At 53.2% G+C, this 22,207-nt stretch overlaps 1 protein-coding gene across 6 annotated transcripts; it reads right to left on the bottom strand.

Moving 5' to 3' along the window:
* Nucleotides 1-489: 489 nt before the first annotated feature.
* Nucleotides 490-22,087, bottom strand: COQ8B (coenzyme Q8B). Of its 6 annotated transcripts, none has more exons than XM_060001044.1 (18): nucleotides 21,863-22,087; nucleotides 21,328-21,427; nucleotides 20,898-21,022; nucleotides 20,382-20,457; nucleotides 18,245-18,349; nucleotides 17,989-18,108; nucleotides 17,782-17,848; nucleotides 15,552-15,629; nucleotides 12,811-12,933; nucleotides 12,584-12,669; nucleotides 11,199-11,339; nucleotides 11,029-11,110; nucleotides 9,965-10,058; nucleotides 7,886-8,027; nucleotides 7,628-7,735; nucleotides 4,632-4,697; nucleotides 1,646-1,732; nucleotides 490-1,157 (listed from the first exon to the last, which is right to left on the bottom strand). In XM_060001044.1, exons 4-18 carry the CDS (start codon nucleotides 20,382-20,384, stop codon nucleotides 876-878), a joined length of 1,584 nt encoding a protein of 527 aa, XP_059857027.1. In that variant the 5' UTR covers nucleotides 20,385-20,457; nucleotides 20,898-21,022; nucleotides 21,328-21,427; nucleotides 21,863-22,087; the 3' UTR covers nucleotides 490-875. The 6 variants fall into 6 exon arrangements, with proteins under 6 accessions (XP_059857027.1, XP_059857029.1, XP_059857028.1 ...); XM_060001046.1 differs by having other exon boundaries at nucleotides 21,328-21,385; XM_060001045.1 differs by lacking the exon at nucleotides 20,898-21,022.
* Between the last annotated feature and the right edge of the window lie 120 nt (nucleotides 22,088-22,207).

Below are 22,207 nucleotides of genomic sequence, written 5' to 3'. Positions count from 1 at the left end.
CAGACCCCGGCGTCCTGGTGCGCGATCGGTTCAGCTTTGGGGGCGGGGGCGCCAGGCTGGGACCAGGGAGCGGTTCTGGCCGCCCAAGTGCCCCCGCACCCGCCCAATCCTGTGGGTTTGGCAAAGCAGCTGGCAGGGGCATTAAGGCCCATTAGCAAAAGCGAGGTTGCTGGGAGCCGAGTGGAGGGAGCCAGGAGGCTGGGAGGTGGTGTGTGTGTTGTGGCGGAGCCGGGGGGTGGGGTTGGGGGTGGGGGTGGGAGGCCTTCTCAGCTGCCACAGCCTTCGGAGCAGGTGGTCAGCACGTGCGGAAGGGGCAGGGTGGGGGGTAGGGAAAGGGGAGAAGGAGGGTCCCCGCAACAGATGGCCCAGGCAGGACTGGGGCTTTCAGACAACAGGGTAGGAGGGGGGCTGGCCATCTGCACCTGGAGGCAGCCTGCGAGCTCCTCTCCCTCCCGCCTCAGCGCAGAGAAAAGAGCTGGGGGAAGGGGAGGGCCACTTTTATTAGGACCGAAGATTCAACCACCGGCCACATCTGGGGGAGACCTGACGCAGAGGTCAGGGGCTCCCCGTCTAGGTGAGTCTGATCTCCACAATGGCAGTGCGGAGGGGCCTAAGGCTCTCTCACATGTTGGCAGACATAAATTAATAGCTGGGTGGAGTTCCTGGATGCTCCCTTTGGAGTGGGGAGAGCAGGATACGGGGCTATGAAGCTGGAGTTCCCTAGTCCCAAGCCCAAGGTGGGTCCCCAGACCTGCAGCAGACAGGGAAGGAGGCCTCAGAGCAGGGGATGGCCTGCTATGGGGCTGGAATCCCGAGATGGAGTCTCTGAGGGGTCGGAGCAGACATCCCTCTGGTTAGGAGGCTTCGGGCAGTGGCTATGCCTGGCGACTGGCCCAGTAGCGGTGGTAGGTGTCCTGGAAGAGGTCCCGGCAGGCGATGTGGGCATGGAGGCGGGCACAGGCCAGGAAAGCCCCCGCCAGCTTTCTGTGCAGGGCATAGGTCTCTTCAGGCGGTGGGCGAAGCCGGTGCTGCAGCAGTACAGGGATGAGGCCCTGCACACGGCGGGCAGTATCGCCCGCTCCAAAGTCGTAGGGGCCCTGGGTGGCGAAGGGCTCCCCCAGGATCATCACGGCCTCCACGTGGGCGTCCGAGAATGCCTAGGGGTCGGGGAAACCAGAGGCAACCAGTGTGGACATACAGCCCTCCATTCCCCCAGAGTCTCAAGTATAAACACAAGCCCCCAACTCCCCAGAGAGTAATAGGCAGCCTCCACCCCTTCCAGAGCCCCTAAGTGACAAGCAGTCCCCTACTCCTCCCAAAAGAAAGGTCCCTTCCTGTCCTCTCAGGGCCTCCAGTAGACAAATAGCTCTCACTCTCTCTAGAACAGAGAAGCAGCCTCTGTTCCCCGCCCCCCGCCCCCCGTATCCACCAGCAGTCCCCCATTCCTCCCTCTAGAACAGATAAGTGGTGCCCATTTTCTCAGGATTCCTGAGTAGCCAAGCAGCCCCCATTCCCTCACGCTCCCCAGAACCCCCGGTACAGATAAGCAGCCCCCCTTAGAGTTCCTCACTCATCCACAGTTTCCCCAGTAGAGAGAAGCAGCTCCCCACTCCCCCCAAGAGACACCAGCCCCTACTCTCCCAACCTTGGTCTCAAAGCCTGTGAGAAATTTTAGGTCTCGGGATTTCTGCAGGACCCGGTCTCTGTCTCCGTTGGCTGCAGCCATCACCACCTGGGGAGACGGATGTGGGTCAGAGGGACTCAAGGAGGGGTCTGGAGGTGGGAGCTAGAAGCTGGGCCCTGCCAGTACCCACTTCTGTTCTCATCTACCTAAGCCCTCTCACCTAGAAGCCTCTCCTTCCCCACCTTACCCCTGTCTGTGTCTCTCTCAAGACTGTTCCAGAGCCTGGGGCTGCAGTGGTCAGGTGTTCTGCCCACCTGGCTGGAAACTACCACAGTGAAACAGCACAGAGGAAAGCAGATGTCAAGTGGTACCCATGGGTCCAAACACTTAATTGGGCAAGTATGTGATCATGACCCAGAACTGCCTCTGAGGTTGCCATCTCTGTGATCACCTGCTTGATGTCTGTTGATGCCTGGTTCCTGCCCTGGACTTGGAGCCCCAGGAAGGCAGGGATCCCGGCTGGGTTTAGTCCCAAGTGGTGCTCACTCAGGAGGCCTTTGGTGAAAACCCCTTGTTCAGCAAAGCAGTGTTTGGAGCTAAGCAGGATGGGCAGGAGTTGAGGGCACACGGACAGACAGAAGTGGGAGCCAGCCTGGGCTCCATCCCGGCTCTGCCACTTGCTGGCTGACTCTGGGGCAAGTCGCTTTGCTTTTGGGGCCTCTGCTTTCTCGTCTGTGAAGTGGGGATGATGAAAGCATCCTCCTTGCCAGTTCTTGGAGGATGAAGGAGGTCTATCTGCGGAGTGCTTCGCACAGTGCCGCGTGTAGGAAAGGCCATAAATATTACGAGCTACTATTACTATTAAGAGGTAAAGAGGAGGGTCCCTACTTCACAGACGAGGAAACAGGCTCCGAGTGGGGAACAGCAAGGAGAGGAGGGGAACTGGGACGAACCCTTCACCACTGAGCTGCCCCTTCTTGGGAGGAAGGGGAATACAGGATTAAATCTGGCGGTCCTGTTCCGTCCCAGCTCCCCCTGCCCCAGCCTGTCTGGCCATCTGTCACGCCTGTGGTCCTTGGGGGGTCCGTGTGACAGGCCTTTCTTAAACTGGAAAAGGCTGGGGAGGCGGCAGGAGGGCCGTGCTGAACAGGCCTGTGGTGGGGAGGGGCAGGGGATGTCCCAACTACCCAGAGAGGCCTCGGCTTTGTGCCTCGAGTGGCCTGCAGAGAGGGCCCCAAGGAGCCTGTGTGTGTGTGGGGGGGGAGGGGGTTACCAATTCCTTCTCGTCCCCATCTAAAGGGTGGCCCCACCATCCCCCAGTCCTCAGGTCAGAACCCCCTCCAACCCCCACCCGCCCAGGCTCCCGGCCTGTCTTAAAAGACCACTCGTTATTCAGGAATTTCCAAATTCTATGTCCCTCCCCTGCTCCAGTCCCTTCCACGGCTCCCCAGGGCACCCGAATAAAGTACAAGGTGCAAAGCATGGCTTCCGAGGTCCAGCGTGACTGGGCTGCAGCCTCACTGCTGGCTCCTGCTCTGTCCCCACCTGCCTGCCCAGTCCAAACGTGAACTTCCCTTTGGTCCTCTGGGATCTTACTACTCGGAGTGCGGTCCCTGTACAAGTAGCTTTGGCATCACCTGGGAGCGTGTTAGAAAGGCAGCACCTTAAGCCTAACTCCAGACCAGAATCTGCATTTTGACATGATCATGGTGGCGGTGGGGTTCTCGTGCACATTAAAGTTTGAGAAGTGCTGCTCTAGTCGGAATATCCTTTTCCACCCCTTGGCCTTTGCCCATGTTATCTGTCTGGAGTACCCTCCTAGTTTCTTCCTGATTGGTCTCCTCATCCCTCAGGTCTCAACTCTGATGTCTTCTCCTCCAGGAAGCCCTCCCTGACCCCCTAGGTCAGGCCAGGCTCCTCATCCGGTCTCCCTCAGTCCCCCGTGATTCTCCCATCCCAGCCCTGACCACTCTGGTCCTTTCTGTCCCCCTACTGGACTGTGAGTTTTGTGAAGGCAGAGACCTGGACTGCATTGGTCACTGTTGTCCCCAGTATCGTCTAGAATAGGACTAGGCACAGAGGGGGGTCAGAGAACGTTTGAATTGATGACCCAGTTATTAGAAGACCCGGGTTGAGGGGCTTCCCTGGTGGCGCAGTGGTTAAGAATCCGCCTGCCAATGCAGGGGACACGGGTTCAAGCCCTGGTCCAGGAAGATCCCACATGCCACGGAGCAACTAAACCCGTGGGCCACAACTACTGAGCCTGTGCACCACAACTACTGAAGCCCACGCACCTAGAGCCCGTGCTCCGCAACAAAGAGTAGCCCCTGCTCGCCACAACTAGAGAAAGCCCTCATGCAGCAATGAACTCAACGCAACCAAAAAAAAAGGAAGACCCAGGTCGAATGTCCAATCTCAACAAATTAATGAGATGGTGTTTTCTGTGGGCTCTGAGACAAATCAACCTCTGTGGGTGGGAAGGACGGGCAACATAAAGTGAGGAAACACTTCTCAAAGAGAGAACTGCTCACTAGGGAGCAGCTGGAGGGGAGGTGTGTGAGCACAAGGCTGGACACCAAGGCCCTGGACAGCATCGGGTGTGTGGGGGGTGACAGGCTGGCCATCGTGGGCCTTTCTCTTAAGAGGCAGCTAGTGAGGGGTTGGGAACATGGGCTGTGTAACCAGACTCCCTGAGTTTGAATCCCAGGGCTGCTGTGACCTTGGGCAAGTGACTTAACGTCTCAGAGCCCCAGTCACTTCCTCTGTAAAATGGGGTTAAAAATGGTCCTCACCTCATAGAGTTGCTTCTGGTTCAGATCAGCTACCACATGTACAGCACTTAAAACGGTGCCTGACATAATATTAAGTGCTTGGTATTTGTTAGCTGCTATTAATATCACTATTATTTATTTCTTCATTCCAGATACTGTGTTTCTCCTTCTCTACAAGCCTTACTATCTGGCTTGAGGCTCGACCCTTCAGAGACTCCAGGATTGGGGGAACTCACCTCGATATAATGGTCTGTGAATTCAGTCCCAAATTCCCGGCTTGCACCAAAGTCCAGCAAGATCACCTGGAAATGAAGGATGGTGAAAGGGACACTGGGAGTCCACCAGTGCTCCCCATTGTCTATGGGGGTGCCAGGGTCTGTCCCTCTCTCCCCACACGCTGCCCCTCCGGCCCAAGTCCCCGCCCAGCTGCCTCCCCTGGGCTCCTGGCTTCCGGTCTCCACACATCAATCCACCCCCACGTGAAGCTGAAGGGACCTGGTTTTTATTTTTGGGGTCCTAGTTGTTTTTATAATAACATGTTTTAGGCTCAGAAAAAAAAATCTGGAGAATAATAAAATATATGGGAAAGTAAAACCAACACCCACAAATCCTACCACCCAGTTTAAAATATGAAATCCTACCAGTCTAAGTGGGGCCTGATCCTACCTCCCCCCGTCCCCACCCTCTCTTCCAGGGTCACCACTTTCCTGAAATTATTTTTATTATTAAATTGTTTCCTGAAATTCCCATGCACGTGTTGCTATGTTTTCTATACATATGTGGATCCATGAACAAAACATACTAATGTTTTGCATATTTCAAAACGTCATTTAAATGGTATTTATAATAGTTATGCTGCAAGTTCTTTGTGTTCGACATGGTTTTGCAATGCATCCCCATCGCTCTAGCTCATTCATTCCTTCACCGCCGTGTAAGATTTTGTTGCATGAATATATCATAGTTATCTGCTTGATGGGCACTGTGGTTATTTCTAGGTTTTGCTGTTAGAAGCAGTGCTTGCAGATGTAGAGAACAAACGTATGGATACCAAGGGGGGAAAGGAGCGGGGCGGGTGGGGTGGGGTGGGGAGGTGGTGGTGGGATGAACTGGGAGATTGGGATTGACATCTATACACTAATATGTATACAACAGATAACTAATAAGAACCTGCTGTATAAAAAAATAAATAACATAAAATTCAAAAAAAAGGGACTTCCCTGGTCGCGCAGCGGTTAAGAATCCGCCTGCCAATGCAGGGGACACGGGTTCGATCCCTGGTCCGGGAAGATCCCACATGCCGCGGAGCAACTAAGCCCGTGTGCCACAACTACTGAGCCTGCGCTCTAGAGCCCGTGAGACACAACTACTGAGCCCATGAACCACAACTGTTGAAGCCCATGCGCCCAGAACCCGTGCTCCGCAACAGGAGAAGCCTGCGCACCACAACGAAGACCCAACGCAGCCAAAAATTAATTAATTAATTTTAAAAATTTAAAATAAGTAAATAAAATAATGTAGATAAAATGAACCAAATAAAGTTGAAATGTTTAAAAAACGGCAAAAAAAAAGCAGTACCCCATGAACATGTGTGTAAGTTTCTCTACAACAGTGGAGTTCAAACTGTTTATCATAACCCACAGCAAGAAATGAAGATTAGGGGCTTCCCTGGTGGTGCAGTGGTTAAGAATCCACCTACCAATGCAGGGGACACAGGTTCAAGCCCTGGGCCAGGAAGATCCCACATGCTGCGGAGCAGCTAAGCCCGTGTGCCACAACTACTGAGCCTGCGCTCTAGAGCCCACGCGCCACAACTACTGAGCCCACGTGCTGCAACTACTGAAGCCCACGTGCCTGGTGTCCATGCTCTGCAACAAGAGAAGCCGCCGCAGTGAGAAGCCCACCCACCGCAATGAAGAGTAGCCCCTGCTCGCCACAACTAGAGAAACCCCGCGCACAGCAACGAAGACCCAATGCGGCCAAAAATAAATAAATAAATAAAATAAAGTTATATAAAAAAAAAAGAAATGCAGATTGTCCTGGGCACCAGTGCACATGCACATATAAACATAAAACAAAAGTGTCCTGAAATAATATGCATCCCTCCCATCTGCAACACATTCTATCCTTTTAAAACAAAAACTGCTGTTCAGACCCAGTAAATTGACGTCAGGCCTCTTATCACCACACCCGAGGAAGGAAAACACCCTCCCTGGGGTGCGAGCCTTGGAGGGATGCAGGCTGTCTGTGCACTCGGGGGGAAGAGGGTGTCAAGGGACTGAGGCTGGACTAAGTGGGGTCATGTCACACTCAGCACAGGGCTCACTTGATCCTGAGGGTGTTGGAAGCTGTAGAAGGGACAGCTTGGCCAGATTTGTGTTTTAGAAAGACCCCTCTGGGGACAGAATGGCACAGATCACTTTGGAGAGCCACTTAGCAACCATGCACGCTGAGAGTTTTTCAGTCCCAACTGTTGCCCCCAGGCCTTTGGACAGCCTGTGTCCTTTGCCAAGTATGCTCCTCCCTGCTCCTTGGATGGCTGTCCTCCTCTTGTCTTTCTGCTTTCACCTTCCTTGGCCCCACCCACTCCAGGCAGGGTCAGCCACTTTTCCTGGCTTCCCACCGCCCCCTGTGCCTCCCCCATCATTGGCCCCTCGCCTGTGCTTCCTCATCAAGGGATTAACTACTGGTCACACTCTCTGGTGATGGGTCCCTGCACTGGACTGGGAACTCTGGGAAGGCAAGGATCAGCTTGTCTTGGCATCACTTTCAAGAGGCAGTAGGTGCTTGGTGTGTTCTAAATGAATGATGGGTGTGGTAATGATGACTGTCTTGCAAAAGTGGTGCTCCCTCTTCTCCACTGCCACCAGGGAGCCACTGCCCAGCCAGGGGCTCCATTTCCCAGCAGCCCCTGCATCTAGACTAGCCCCATGACCAGTTCTTATCGGTGGAATGGTGAAGGGAACGATGGGTCACTTCCAGCCAAAGCGGTTAGACAGTGGGTTACCCTCTCAACCTCGCTTTCCCCTTGCACTGGAAGGAGAGCCTTTCAAGTCCTAGGGGATAGCACACTCACAAAAGGGAAGCAGCCTGGGTCCCTGACTCACTGCATGGAGGAGGGCCACTCCAGCCTGTTACCTGGGTCATCACCTACTATTGTGTTGAGCTACTGCCGCATCAGGGAATATCTGTTACAGCAGCTAACGTACCCTGACACACAACACAAGGGACCAACCTGGTGGCTGGAGGCATCATACAGGAAGTTGGCCCAGTTGGGGTCCGTCTGCATGAATCGGAACTCAAACAGCTCCCGAAGACAAAGCCTCAGGAGCTGGAAGCAGATCTGGGGTGGGAAGAAGGAGCAACAGACATCTCAGAGCCATGTGCCCCTGTAAGGCCCTCTGAGGCCTGGAGAAGGACCATGGGTCTGGGTTGCCCTGCCAGCTGTGCCCCAGAGCAGCACCCTCCCTACTGTCCCACGAGCCCCATGTACCTGGTTCCGGATGTCCTGGCTCAAGCCCTGGCACTGGTCCAGCGGGACCCCTCCAGCCAGCTCCATGCCCAGCACCCGTGTCGTGCACAGCTCCTGAATAACGGCTGGCACCCGAAAGAAGGGGTCGTCTGCCAACAGCTGCCTGGGGCAGATGGGAGGGGCGGGGATGGGACTTCACACTTCAGGCCCCTGTGGCCCTGCTCGAGGCCTCCCCCTCCTCTGAGGAGTCTTCCATGAACAGTCTTGGTCTTGCCTTTCCTCCTGCCCTTCTCTTTCCTGTCTGTCTGGAGTGATGGCCAATACCTGGTTGGATGGACATTCATTCAGACATTTCACTCATTCACTCATTCACCAAATATCTCCATGGCACCCACTCTGTGTCTGCCCCTAAGCTGGGTGCTGCTGGAGATCCAATTACCACCTCCCTTCCGGAAACACTTCTCCGTTGGTCACCCCGGGATGAACTCAGTGTGTTCATTAAGCTTGGTGAGCATGACTTTCTCATCAACTTATCAATGAATCCATCCAAAAAACAGTCACTCATATACAAATCTCCGAGTCCACAGTGATGCTCACTGGCCACTCCTTGGAGTCATTACTCTGAACACTGGCTAATAAAGGGAAAGAACCTTTCTCGGTGTCCATCCCTGGGCTGGATGATGCTGGGTGACAGAGCAGTAGATGAGCCCCAGGCGTGACCCCCCAACACACACAGCAGAGACCACACTCTAACAAACAGACCAATGATAGATTGAGATAGGTGTGTCAACGCAATATCCGGGAGGCAAAGAATATGAGCGAGGCCTCTGGTTGGGGACCTGTGGGATGGCTGGAGTTGGGGGGTGGGCGGACAGGGAGATGGGGAGGAGCCGGGAAATGAGAAATGATGTGGGTTTTATCCTAAGAGCACTGGGAAATCCCGTGAGGTGGTGGTCTCCCCAGATCCCACACTCGAGTGCTCTGGCCCAGCCCAGCTGACACTCTCCATCTCCAGGTCCTGCTTTGGGGGCTTGTATTTTTGTCCTTGTTTATCAGATCTCTGACGTTTGATCTGCCCCTCACAGGGCAGGACTCTGCTGAGCATTCAGTCAGCACAATTCCCTTTTATCCTCACTCCCCCTGAGGAGGATGCTCTCCTAAGGCCGCTGGGCAGATTAAGGCCACCCAGCCTGTTAAGGGCTGACCCAGGACTGGATCCTGACTGGATCCCACATCTGAGTCCATGCCCCTAACCATTGCCTTCTACTGCCCTTTCTCTGGCTTCGTATCTACAGAGCCGGGCTCAGTAAACGTGTGGGCCATGCTCCACGCTGTGGAAGGTCTCACCGAGGTGTAATTAATTGCCGCTTATCATGACGCCGCTAAGATACAACCACTGTTCCGTGTAGTTGTAGTTCATTCATTTTTGATGCTGTACGAATTGTGCCGATGAACATACCGTAACTTATTTATCCACCCTGTTGGATGAATTTGATAGATTTGGGTTGTTTCCAGTTTGGGGCTGTTGCGGCTCTGAGTATTCTCGAAGTCTGATGGCGTGTACTGGCATTAAGGGTCACTAGAGTATTTAGCCAGGAGCGCAACTGTTGGGTTGGATGTGAACGCTGAGGCTTGATGATGCCCAACCGTTCTCCAAAATGCTTGTGTCAATTTCTCCCTCTGTCCACAGTGTACAAAGGATGCCCTGGAGCCCCGTTCTCTCCAACTCTTGACACAGACAGACTGCTTCATCTCTGTTAGTCTGGTGGGTGTAACGGTATCTCGTGTGACGGAGTGCCTGTTGACAAGTCTGTCTCCCCCATCAGACTGCAGTGGTTCTGCGTCCCATTTGACAGATGAGAAAGTAGAGACATTTAGAGAGAGGAAGTGACCTGCCTAAGCTCACAGAGGACACAGGGTGTGAACGAAGTAATGAGTGAAGGCATGGATGGATGAACAAATGAAGAGAAAGAGTCTGTCAGCTCTACCCCAGGGCTCCAGCTGCCGGAGGCTGTGAGGGCATCCACCTCTCTCTCAGCCCAGGAGGGAAGCTGGAGGGAGGAAGGGGGCCTCCAGGGGCCTGTAGGGGCCTCGGCTCACCTGAAGTTCTGGGCACAAGCCGCCTCACGACGGTAGTCACATTCCAAAGCCAGCTCCCGCTGCAAGGCCTGCAGGCTCTGCTCTGCAAACAGGCCTGAGGGGCGGCAGCCGTGTCAGACAGGGAAGGCCACAGCCTGCCCCTCGCCCCCTGCCCGACCCCTCAGGCTCCCACTCAGGGATGTCTTCTCTTGCCAGTCGTGCCTCTCACTCTGTCCCTGTCTCACCGTCCCTCACCCCGTCCACTTCATGCCTTTTACCCTCACTGTCTGGCCACGCACTCCCCCTGTCCTTCACACAACTGCGGGCTCCACGGAAGCCTCTCTGCTCGGGTCTCTTTCTCAGGCACACACAGCGGTCCTTAGGCCCCCATCATAGTCACATCTGCCGCCTATTCTCTGTCCATTTTTCTTTTTAAAAAATATTTTGGCCGCACCTCGTGGCATGTGGGATCTTAGGTCCCATCTTAGTTCCCTGACCAGGGATCGAACCTGGGCTCCCTGCACTGGCAGCGTGGAGTCCTAACCACTGGACCGCCAGGGAAGTCCCTCTCTGTCCTTTTTTTCATACTCTCTCACACTGCTCTCAGTGTCTCTGAAGCTTACTTCTGGGCCTGACTCTCTCCCTCTCTCCCTCGCTCGCTCTCTCGTGCGCACGCGCACACACACACACCTCTGCTCCATCTCCCCCAGGCGCTGTCTCACATGCTGTGACACACACCCGAGGTCCCACTTACGCTCCCTTCCTGTTTCTGTGGTTCTTTCTCAGGCCTCCAGTCCCTCTCCACACACCCCCTGTGTGTCTGTTTCTGGATTTCTGTCTGGGCTCCTGTTGGCATCTCTGAGTTTGTCTTTTTCTCACACGCCCATACTACTCTGGGCTTTCCCCGCCGCGGTGTCCCTTTGTTCTGTCTCAAACACGCAGACTGAGGCGTTCACTCAGGCTCCCACACACAAGGGCACACCCTGCCCCGAGCTGGCCCTCCACCTCCCCCGCCCCCCCCATCTAGCCCCGCTCTCCCTCTTCAGGGCGACCCTCCCACAGTCAGGGTGGATTGGGCGCCTCACCCTCCGGCACGGCCACGCTCATCTTGAGCACCGCCAGCAGGTTCTGGATGTCGCTCTGGATGCTCTGGGCGACGCCTGGGTACTGGGAGGGGAGAAGGGGAGGAGGATGGGAGTCACCCCTCTGGGGCGGCCGGGTGCCCAGCCCACCCCCGCCCCACCTCCCCTCTCACCTGGATCTTCACGGCCACCTCTGTCCCATCCCTCAGCACGCCCTGGTGCACCTGCCCGATTGAGGCAGCAGCAAAGGGCACCTCCTCCAGAGAGGCCACCTTGGCCTGCCAGTCCCTGCCGAGCTCCTCTTCCAGAACTCTCTGGGGATAGTGGTCATGACAATCATCACCATGGTTTCAGGCAGCCGGCTTCACATTCTGTGCTGAGCGCTTTGCACGTTAATAACCCCGCTCACCACACGTGGGGCCCTGGGCCAAGCTCTTGGCCGCTACCCCACTTTACAGATGAGGAAACTGAGGCTCAGAGAGACCTCTTGACCAAGGTGATGAGCCAGGCGCTGGCAGACTGGGAGGCCCAGCTTGAGCCCATACTCCCAAGGCTGTGCAGACTGATGTGTGGATTGCTATTATGTAAGGTTAAGATTGACAATAATCCTTCATTATACCCATATATTGTATTATTAACTCAAAAGTTAATGTGATAAAGAAGAACTAAAATTTACAAAGAGCTTCCTGTGGGCTGGGCCCTATATAAAGTGGTTCAGAGAAGGGCAGTAATTGTCCAGGGTCACATGGCAAGGGATCCGGATTCCGGATTCCACACCCTTGCCCGGGCATTTACTCAGTGCCTGGCGCTGTGCCAGTCTATTTACAGACACTCTCTCCTTTAATTAAAAGACCGGTAATAAGAACAGGTAACACCTGCATGTCACTTACGGGGTGTCAGGGACCCTTCAAAGTGCTTTACACATACACTGATTTCCATAGCCCCATGATGTGGCCGTTGCTATCACTACCACCAATCACAGATGAGGTAACTGAAGCACAGAGAGGGCAGGCCACACGTCTAACCGCACAGGTAGTAAGTGGCAGAGCCAGGGTTTGAACTCCTGAAGTCTGGTCCCTGACCACAGCACTTCACCGCTTTTTTTTTTTTTTTTTTTTTTTTTGCAGTACGCAGGCCTCTCATCGTTGCGGCCTCTCCCGTTGCGGAGCACAGGCTCCAGATGCCCAGGCTCAGCAGCCATGGCTCACGGGCCCAGCCGCTCCGCGGCATGTGGGATCTTCCCGGGCCGGGGCACAGACACGTGTCCCCTGCACTGGCAGGCGGACTCTCAACCACTGCGCCACCAGGGAAGCTCATTCACCGCCTCTTTAACAGCCCTGACAGAGCCCTGAGCCTGCCAGGAACTCGACTAAGTGCTCTACACCATTCTCTCATTTACTCATCACAACAATCCTATGAGACGTGTGCTTTAGTGGTCCCCATTTAACAGAGGGGGACACAGGCTCAGAGTGAGACGGGGAGCACAGCCATGAAGGCAGGAGGGCCAGGCAGGTGGGGCACGCCTCCCTCGCCAGCCTTTCCCCCTCTGGGCGCTCACCTGCATCTGCCAGCGGGGCATGAAGTCGGCGCTCTGGCGAACCCGCTCGAAGATGCGCTGCAGCTGGGGGCTGATGAAGCTGTTGTCTTGGGAGACATCGGGAAGAGGGAAGCAGTGAGGGGAGAGGCCAGGAGGGGCCCCTGTGGGAGTCTGAAGTTGGGGCTTGGTGGTAGGTGGGGTAGGGTGGAACTGAGGTCAGGGGTCAGGAGTCAAGGGTTATGCTGTACCCTGGATGCTGAGCATTTGGCCAACCTTGAGGGCAGCCCCCCGAACCGTACACAAGGTCTGCACAATCCGCTCGGCATTGGCCTCCGAAAGGAAAATGCTGGAGCCCGGCCGGGAGCCTCCCTCTGGGGTGGAGAGAATAATCATTAGTATGGCAACCACAAAAATAATCAGTATGACACCACTGCACACCTACCAGAACTGCTAAGGCAAAAAAGACAATACCAAGTGTTGACAAAGATGTGGAGCACCTCGACACTGCCGATGAGACTGCCATGGCCCAAGCCCTTTGGAAAGCAGCTGGGAAGTTTCCAGTAAAGCACACACCTATACCTGATGCAATTTGCCTCCTAGGTATATCCCCAAGAGAAAGGCATAAATGTGTCCACCAACAGATACTCCAAGAAGGCTCACAGTAGCATTATTCATAACAGTCCCAAGCTGGAAACAACCCAAATGACCATCAGTAGAATGAACAGAGGAATTGTGGAATAGTCACAGGGTGACTATTACAGTGTTGAATAAACAACCTACAACCGTTCACAGCAACATGGATGCATCTCTCAGATAGAATGCTGAGCAAAAAAACCAGACACATACGAGAATACACTGTCTGATTACGTGCGTATAAAGGAGCAAAAACAGACAAAACTAATCTCAGGGGGTCAGAAGCCAAGACAGTGGAGACCCTTAATGAGGGGGGAGGTACCAGAATACGGCACGAGAAGAGCTTCTGGAGAACGAGGGCAGCAATTCTCTAAGTGTGTTCTGGGGGCCCCTGAGACCCTTTGGAGGGTCTGTGAGATCAGAACTATTTTCATAATAATATTAATATGTTATTTGCCCTTTTTTACTCTCATTCACCCACAAATGTTCAGTAGAGTTTTCCAGAAGCTGTGACCTGTGATGCTGTCATTTCTCTGACAGCTGATGGAGAGAGAGAGTGTGTGTATGTGTGTGTGTGTATTCTTGTGTTTAAAATTTTTTTCAGTTTTAATCTCTAATACAGCAAATATCCATAAATACAACCCCACATAAACAAGTTCTTGGGGTTCTCATTCTATTTTTAATAGCTTTATTGAGATATAATTCATATAAGATATAATTCACCCATTTTAAGGTGCACAGTTCAATGGCTTCTAGTATATTCAGTTGTGCAACTATTACCACAATCAATTTCAGAACATTTTCATCGCTGCTAACCTGTTAGCAGTCACCCCCTCCCATTTCCCGCATCTGCCTCCCCTTGAGTCCCTGGAAACCATTAATCTACTTTCTATCTCTGTAGACTTGCCTCTTCTGTACATTTCAGATAAATGGAATCATACGATATGTGGCCTTAAAAAAAAAAATGTGGCCTCTTGTCTCTGCCTTCTTTCACTTAGGATAGTGTTTCAAGATTCAACCACACGATAGCATGGATCAGTCCTACATTCCTTTTTTTTTAATAAATTTATTTATTTTTATTTATTTATTTTTGGCTGTGTCGGGTCTTTGTTTCTGTGCGAGGGCTTTCTCTAGTTCTTTCTCTAGTTCTCTAGTTCTTTCTCTAGTCTTCCCGGACCGGGGCACGAACCCGTGTCCCCTGCATCAGCAGGCAGACTCTCAACCACTGCGCCACCAGGCAAGTCCTACTCGCAACTTTTTATTTTGAAAAAGATCCAAATAGACAGAAAGACTGCATTCGTAGCACCGTGAATACCTGATTCAATGTTCTAACATGCTGCCTCACCCACTTTATCTGTGCGTGTGTACCCAGACACTGACCAATACTTTTGCTGACTGATTTGCACTCCACTTGTGTGAATAATAATAATCCCCTACACAATCACCGTGCCAACATCGCACCCAAGAAAATTAACGCTAATTCTTGAATACCTACTACCCAGTCATATTCAGATTTTCCCAATCGTCCCCAGAAGTCTTTTCTTTTGAAAGTGTTTAGATTTCTATCTCTCTTTTTTTCTTTAATTTTAATTAATTTATTATTTATTTATTTTTTGGGCTGTGTTGGGTTTCTGTGCGAGGGCTTTCTCCAGTTGCGGCGACCGGGGGCCACTCCTCATCGCGGTGCGCGGGCCTCTCACTGTCGTGGCCTCTCCCGTTGCGGAGCACAGGCTCCAGATGCGCAGGCTCAGTAGTTGTGGCTCACGGGCTTAGTTGCTCCGTGGCATGTGGGATTCTCCCGGACCAGGGCTCGAACCCGTGTCCCCTGCACTGGCAGGCAGATTCTCAACCACTGCACCACCAGGGAAGCCCACCCAGAAGTCTTTCATAGTTATTTTCTTTTCGAACATCCAACCATGGCTCACACGTTCCATTTGTCAGTTATTATCTCTCTAGTCTCTTTTTCATCTAGAATATCCACCCGTTTTTGTTTCAAGACATCGACATGTTGCGGAATCGTACCCACAAATGCTGATCTCTACACAGCCCAGTCTGTCTCTGTTGTCCACAGATCCTCACCGGCACTCCCGTTTTCACACTTCCTCTCCTGGTCACAGTTAAGCACTCAACTCTGGATGGCTTACATTTTTTTCTCTCATGACCTGCTTCTACTCAACACCATCCTGACAGCAGCTTCACCCTGTTCTGAGCACTCCACCATGACCCTAAGAGGTGGCTATGTTATCATCAGCTCCATTCTCCAGTTGAGGAAACCGGGGCTCAGAGAGGTGAAGCCACTTACCCCAGGTCACACAGCAAGGCCAGAGTGTGGACCCAGGCAGCATGGTTCACGTACCTGATTGTACACGTCCTCCGGGCAGGGACTTCTTGGCCATCTCAGCTAGTGCTCCCAGCCCCAAGCTCACAGCCAGTCCTGGGGAGTGAGAGAGGAGCCTGAGTGCCCACTTGCCCTGGGGAGATCTCCTCCCCCACCCCCTCCCCACCCCCTCCCCACCCCGCTGACCCTCTCTCCTCTCTGTCTCTCTTTACGTATACCTGTCTCCCAACTCTTTGTAGTCAGCTCTTTGCATCCCTCTGTCTCCAAATCAGTCTCTTACTCACTTTCTCCCTGCTTGAGGTTCCCTTGGAGGTGAGACTACCTCTTTCTCCATCCTTCTCTCCTTGTCTCTGTCTCCCAGGTTAGTGGTTCTCACCCCTGGCTGCACACAGAGTCATATGAGGAGCTTTTGTAAATACAATGCCCAGGCCCTACCACTGAGGTTCTGGTTGAACTGGCCTGAGATGAGGCCTCAGAATTCTTTTTCTTTTAAGCATCCCAGTGATTCTAGTGTGCAGCCATGGGTAAGAAGGCCCCGAAATGATCCCCCCAGGACTCTCTGTCTTCCTATGACTCCTGTTTCTCTGTCCACATCTCCTCTTCTTCATGCTCACCTCTCCTTTTCTAAGTCAGTTATTTCTCCACCTCTGCCCTTCCGTCCACTTGGCATGTCTGTCTAGGCCTCTTTCCCTCAGTTCCTCCTTTGGATGTTAGCTCTCCGGCTCTGATTTCCTCTGCCTCCTCTGTCTCCTTGTCCTTAAAGACATCTCGAGTCACTCTGCCTCTTTCACTGTCACCATCTCTGTAAATAATTGTAGTTGGCATTTTCTGAGCACTTTTCTCCATGCCAGGAACCATTCCCAGTGCCTTTTATGCATTGACTCATCTTGTCCTCACACCCTCATGAGAGAAATTTTACAGAAAAGCTTCCATTTTACAGAAAAGGAAATCGAGGCTCAGAGAAGTTAAGTAACTTATCCAGAGTCACAAAGTGAGGATGCGGCAGAATCACCTGTTGAACCCCACGCAGCCTGGTGCCAAAGGTCTAACCAGTGTATTTGACTCCTTCAATCGGTATCTTTAAAACCTGAACCATGATCCACAGTAAAGAAGACGTTCGCATTATAACCAGTAGAGACCGATATATATATAATGTTTCATGAAACAAGACTTTCCCTTACTCTACATGTACACATATTTTCCATTCTTCTTCTTTTCTTCTTTTTTTTTAGCTGTGTTGGGTCTTCGTTGCTGCGCGCGGGCTTTCTCTAGCTGTGGCGAGCGGGGGATGCTCTTCGTTGCAGTGCGTGGGCTTCTCATTGCGGTGTCTTCTCTTGTTGGGGAGCACGAGCTCTAGGTGTGCGGGCTTCAGTAGTTGTGGCACGTGGGTTCAGTAGTTGTGGCTCGCGGGCTCTAGAGAGCAGGCTCAGTAGTTGTGGCGCACGGGCTTAGTTTCTCCGCGGCATGTGGGATCTTCCCGGACCAGGGCTTGAACCCGTGTCCGCTGCACTGGCAGGTGGATTCTTAACCACTGCACCACCAGGGAAGTCCTCCATTCTTCTTTTTAATGCTGGTTGCAACCTGCTAAATTATTTCATGCAGGGCTTCCCTGGTGGTGCAGTGGTTAAGAATCCACCTGCCAGTGCAGCGGACACGGGTTCAAGCCCTGGTCCGGGAAGATCCCACATGCCGCGGAGAAACTAAGCCCGTGCGCCACAACTACTGAGCCCACGTGCCACAACTACTGAAGCTCATGCGCCTAGAGCCGTGCTCCACAAGAGATGCCACTGCAGTGAGAAGCCCGCGCACTGCAATGAAGAGTAGCCCCCACTTGCCGCAACTAGAGAAAGCCTGCACGCAGCAGACCCAACACAGCCATAAATAAATAAATAAATAAATAAAAGAAAATTAGTTCATGCAGGTTGTGACTTGAAGTTTGAATAATCCTGCTGCATGACCCGGGGTCAAGTCACTTCACCTCCCTTAGCCTCCACTTCCTCATCTACAGAACGGAAACAAACACTCATTGATTCAGTGCAGAGACCACATGTGTATGGGGCCCTGCACATTCCAAGTTCTCAATAAACACAACATTCCTCTCTATTTCTCTTGGTTCTATAGGACTTTGCCTTCATTCTTTTCCCATCTCTCCCTCCTCTCTCTGTCTCTGATCCACTCTCTCCCTTGCTTCATTGTGTAAATGTCACCTCCTCTGATCTAGGTCACAATCTCCCACAGTCATACCTACCCCCAAAGTTGGCCAAGCGGCTGATGCGGGAGGTGGGCACCTTGCGCTCTCGAGAACGGTCACTCAGCTGGGAAACGGAGAGAAGGTCTGAGCGGGAAAAGGTGGACACAGCACCCAGGAAGTCCAACCAACCTGCCACCACACCCTTCCCCAAGCTCGGGAGGCCAGCTGCCTTCATGGGTGTTGCTGGGTGTGGGGCAATGATACCTGGGGCCGGGCTGTCTTCCTGATCCGGGCCTCCCGTGCCTTGCGAATGTCCTCCTCACCCAGGCCCCTGCCAGGCCCATCCTGGTGAAGCTTTTGGGTCCAAGGACCCCCACATGGCCCCTGCAAGAGACGTGAACACCGGTAACGAGTGGAGAACGTACCATCAGCCTGGCCCCTTTAGACCCCTCCCTGTCCTTTGACTCCCTGAAGCCTCCCTCAGCCTCCTCCCCTTGGAGACCCCTCCCCAGCCTCTTACCCAGCAGAGGGGCCCAGGCCCCAGGGCCCCACAAGGCCGACCAGTAGTCCGGCCCCACTGTCCACAGGTCCCCCGTAGTAGGCCCCCCACCTCCAGCCACATTGTCTGGGGGAGAAGAGGAGGGATTATTCGGGTAGGAATTGTGGGACTGACCTCCCTGCTTTGCCCATCTTTGCCTCACATTCCTCCGTGTCCACCCTAAGACTCCCACCACCAAAGACTTCCTCCCCTGTTAACAGGCCCCCAGTTTCGCCTGGTTCCCTCTCTCGTTGCTAAGATCCCATAGCTCTTCCCGAACACCTCTTCAAACCACTTTCCCCTGGTCCCACTCCGCGCCGTTGCTAAGGTCCTCCCCTGTTGCTAGAAACCCACAGATCCTCCAGGGCTACCTCTCCACTCCTCTGAGCACCCCCATCGTTGCTAGGCACCGCCTTCCCCTCGGTTGCTAGGCACCCACAACTCTTCCGGTGTTCCCCCCTACCAACCCCGTTACTGGGTACTTCCCCCAGTTGCTAAGCACCCACTCCCCGGCTCGGTCAGCTATGCGCGCGGGGTGGGGGGGTGGGGGGGTGGGGGGGGCGGGGGGGCGGCTCCTGCATTTCTGGAAGGCTTCTCATGCCCGCCCCCTCCGGTCAGCTAGCGAATGACGGAGGAGCAGATCAGGGGCCTCAGGGTGGGCTGGGCCACGGCCTAAGGGTAGGGTAGGGTGGGCTGGGCCACAGCCGAAGCGCTCACGTGCTATTTTGTGCCCTTCCACTCACTTCGAAGTGCCTTGTCCGCGGCGGACCTTTTAGTTTCCTACCCGTCTATTTTACAAACATTCCTCTCCTTTACAAACTCCACACCTCTCCTTTGCGCGAACATTTTGTCAGCCTCCGTTTTCCTTATTTGTACCCCTAGTAGGCTCAACATCTCTCCTTTGAACACACATCTTCCCAGCAAACATTTCCCTTTCACATGGAGCCCCTCCACTTTGCACACTCACCCTCTGCTTCAAATACCCATATCCTGGTACCCAACCTCCTCCCTTGCACATATAACCCCCCTGCCTTGCTCACCAGCTGTTTCCCTCGGTGTGCACGCACCCCCTCACACCTAGCCCTTTGCACGCTGGGCCCCTGTTCCCTCCTACACCCTGCTCTCTCAGCTCCCCGCCCACCTGCAGGATGGTGAGTGGGAGCCCTTTGTTTCCCGTAGGCCTGACATTTTCCAGAACACACTCGGCCAAGATTCCCCGTGCTGACTCAGGAGCCTTGGCATCCCGAAAACCGGCTCCCGGCCCATCTGGGTGTGTGTGTTGTTGATGGGGGAGGGAGGACGGGCTTAAAGCCTGCTTCCCCGCCCCCCCCCATAAACTGACTCACCCCTCTTTTCACAGTCTGGAATAGAAGCAGCTGGCTGGGAGGAGAGAGGATATGACACTCCCCACACAGAACTGCCTCCCCCAAACCCTGTCTAACCCCCTTTGTCAGGAATCAGACCTCCCTGACCTTCCTTTGTCAGGAATCAGACCGCCCCACACCTAACCTGGACTAGCTCCAGGACAGAAGTCTCTGTCCCTGTGCTACGTGACCTCAGAAGAGCCTCAACACTTTCTGGATCTCAGCTTCCCAGCCTGTATGATGCATTAGGGGGACCCTGCTATGACTTCCCATTGGTCTGTAAAGAGATGATTCATTTTAGAGCCCTGGGTCTGTGCCCAATGCCCCTTTCCAGGTGACTGTTTCAAAACAGAAACCACCCCCTGTGCTCTTCCAGACACAAGGGTCTGACTCAGGAGCGAGGTGGCAGCTCACTCTTGGGGGCAAAATATACAAAAAGTACCTATGACAATAACTTATCCTACAGGGCTGTGACTCATGGTACCAAGCCTGGTATCAGATACATGAGATCATATCAAATAGCCTGGTGGCTACAAGCAAAGACTACAGGCTGGCAGAGCTCTGAGCCTCGGTGTCCCCATTTATAAAGTGGGGCCATGGCATCCCCTCCTGCTCAGTGTTGGTGAGAAAGGGATGCAGTGAAACGGTGTCTGTAGAGAGGTTGGCACGGAGCTGGTACAGAACAAGAGCTCTATACATGAGAGAAATTTCTTATAGAAAAACTATTCTTTTCAAAATTTCTATTGAGCGCTTACCATTTGCTTTTCTAGGCACTGGGGACACAGCAAGGAACAATACAGGCAAAAATCTTTGCCCTCTTGGTGCTGGCTTCTGGTGAGAGGCACAATAAAATACATAAGTACATGTAATAAGGTGACACTTGTTAAAGAGAAAAGCAAACCAGGGAAGGGCAGAGAGAGGAGGGAAGAGTGTGCGTTTAAATAGGGTGGAAAGGAAAGGCCTCACTGAGGAGACATCGTTTGAGTAAAGACCTGAAGGAGGTGAGGGAAGGAGCGATTGAAATAGCTGAGGAAAGAATGTTCCAGGCAGAGGGAACAACCAGTGTAAAGTCCCTGTGCTGAAGATATCTCAGAGAAATAGCAAAGATGCCAATGGGCAGAGTGAGTGAGGGGAAAAGGATTAGATGAGGTCTGGGAGGTAAGCAGAGCCAGCTCAGGTATGGTGAAGACTGTGGCTTTTTTCCCGAGTAGAATGGCAACCACTGAGGATTCTGAGCAGAGGCGGGACTGATTTACAGAAAATATTCTTACTTCCGGCTCTTCTTCCAACACCCCCAGCCTCAAAATCAAGTTGTATCACTCGATAGTGACCAAAGGGACTTCCTGGTGGTCCAGTGGGTAAGGCACTCCCAATGCAGGGGGCCGGGGTTTGATCCCTGGTAAGGGAAATAGATCCCGCATGCATGCTGCAACTAAGACCTGGCTCGGCCAAAATAAATAAAATAAAAAATATTAAAAAAAAATAGTGACCAAAGACCTAAATTTTGGATTAGATGGGCCAAAGTTCAAACCTACACAACGGAGATGTGTGATCTTTTTTTCCCCTTTTTTTGGCCTCTCCAGGCGGCTTGCGGGATCTTAGTTCCCCGTCCAGGGATCGAACCCAGCCCCCCTGCAGTGGAAGCACAGAGTCCTAACCATTGGACTGTCAGAATTCCCTAGATGTGTGATCTTGACTCACCGCTTTGCCTTTCTGTGCCTCTGTTTCCTTGGCGGTGCGATGGGGATGATGATCAACCCTACCTTACAAGATTTTGGGTACAAAGCGGTAAGTACAGCGCCTGGCACAAAGCAAGTATACAAATGTAAATGCTGTTGTAAATAAATAAAAATCCCCATAACAACCCTTTTTACAGATGGGGGAATGGAGGCTCTGAAGAGACAAGTCTGCTGGGAGAGGTCATCCAGGAAGTAAGTGCTGCAGCCAAGCTTTGAAACCAGGCGTTCTAGCTTCAGAGATTAAGACCCTGGTTTTGCCCGTCATTTAACCCTAGGCAAATTCTTTCACTGCTCTGGGCCTCAGTTTCCCAGTTGGTAAAAGTGACTGGCTCTTGTGGCATTGAACACACATTTTTCAAAACAGTAAAGTAATATAATGTATCCTCATTTTACAGGTGAGAAAACTGAGTCTGGGGCTGGGGCAGGGGGTTGGGAGAGGAAGTCACTCGTTCAAGGTAACACAGCTAGGAACTAGCAGTGGCGGGTCTCGAACTCACGCAAGTAGAATTCCCAACTCTTCGAAAGTCCTTCCCGGCGCTGCGTGAAGAATGGGCGCGCTGCCGGACTCGTCGCCGGGGGTTATAGGAAGACTAAACTAGTCACTCGAGGGTGTGGGGACGTAGGGTTAATTGCGAGGGTGCTGCGAGGGGCCCCACTGATAGGGACCACGATCCCGGCGCCCCACACCTAACCTGGACTAGCTCCAGGCGCTCGCGGTTCACCGCGCGAATGGAGAGGGGAGGAGCCAGACAAGGCCCATACCCCTTTACGTCACGTCCGGCGAGGCGGGGCTTCGGGGCCTTCCCCGGGAGTTGTGGGCGGGGGTGGGGGTGGGGGAAAGT

Source organism: Delphinus delphis, chromosome 20 (genome assembly GCF_949987515.2).
Source record: "Delphinus delphis chromosome 20, mDelDel1.2, whole genome shotgun sequence".
Taxonomy (NCBI): Eukaryota; Metazoa; Chordata; class Mammalia; order Artiodactyla; family Delphinidae; genus Delphinus; species Delphinus delphis.
Note: the sequence above shows the minus strand (reverse complement) of the source record. Positions and strands in the feature narration are given on the sequence as shown.

Bases quoted from the DNA above. Each gene is read 5' to 3' on its own strand.
- COQ8B (XM_060001044.1), bottom strand. The intron at 7,736-7,885 runs GTACATGGGGCT...TTCCCACCCCAG, and splicing joins GCCAGGACATCCGGAACCAG to ATCTGCTTCCAGCTCCTGAG. The intron at 1,158-1,645 runs GTTGGGAGAGTA...CCCGACCCCTAG, and splicing joins TCACAGGCTTTGAGACCAAG to GCATTCTCGGACGCCCACGT.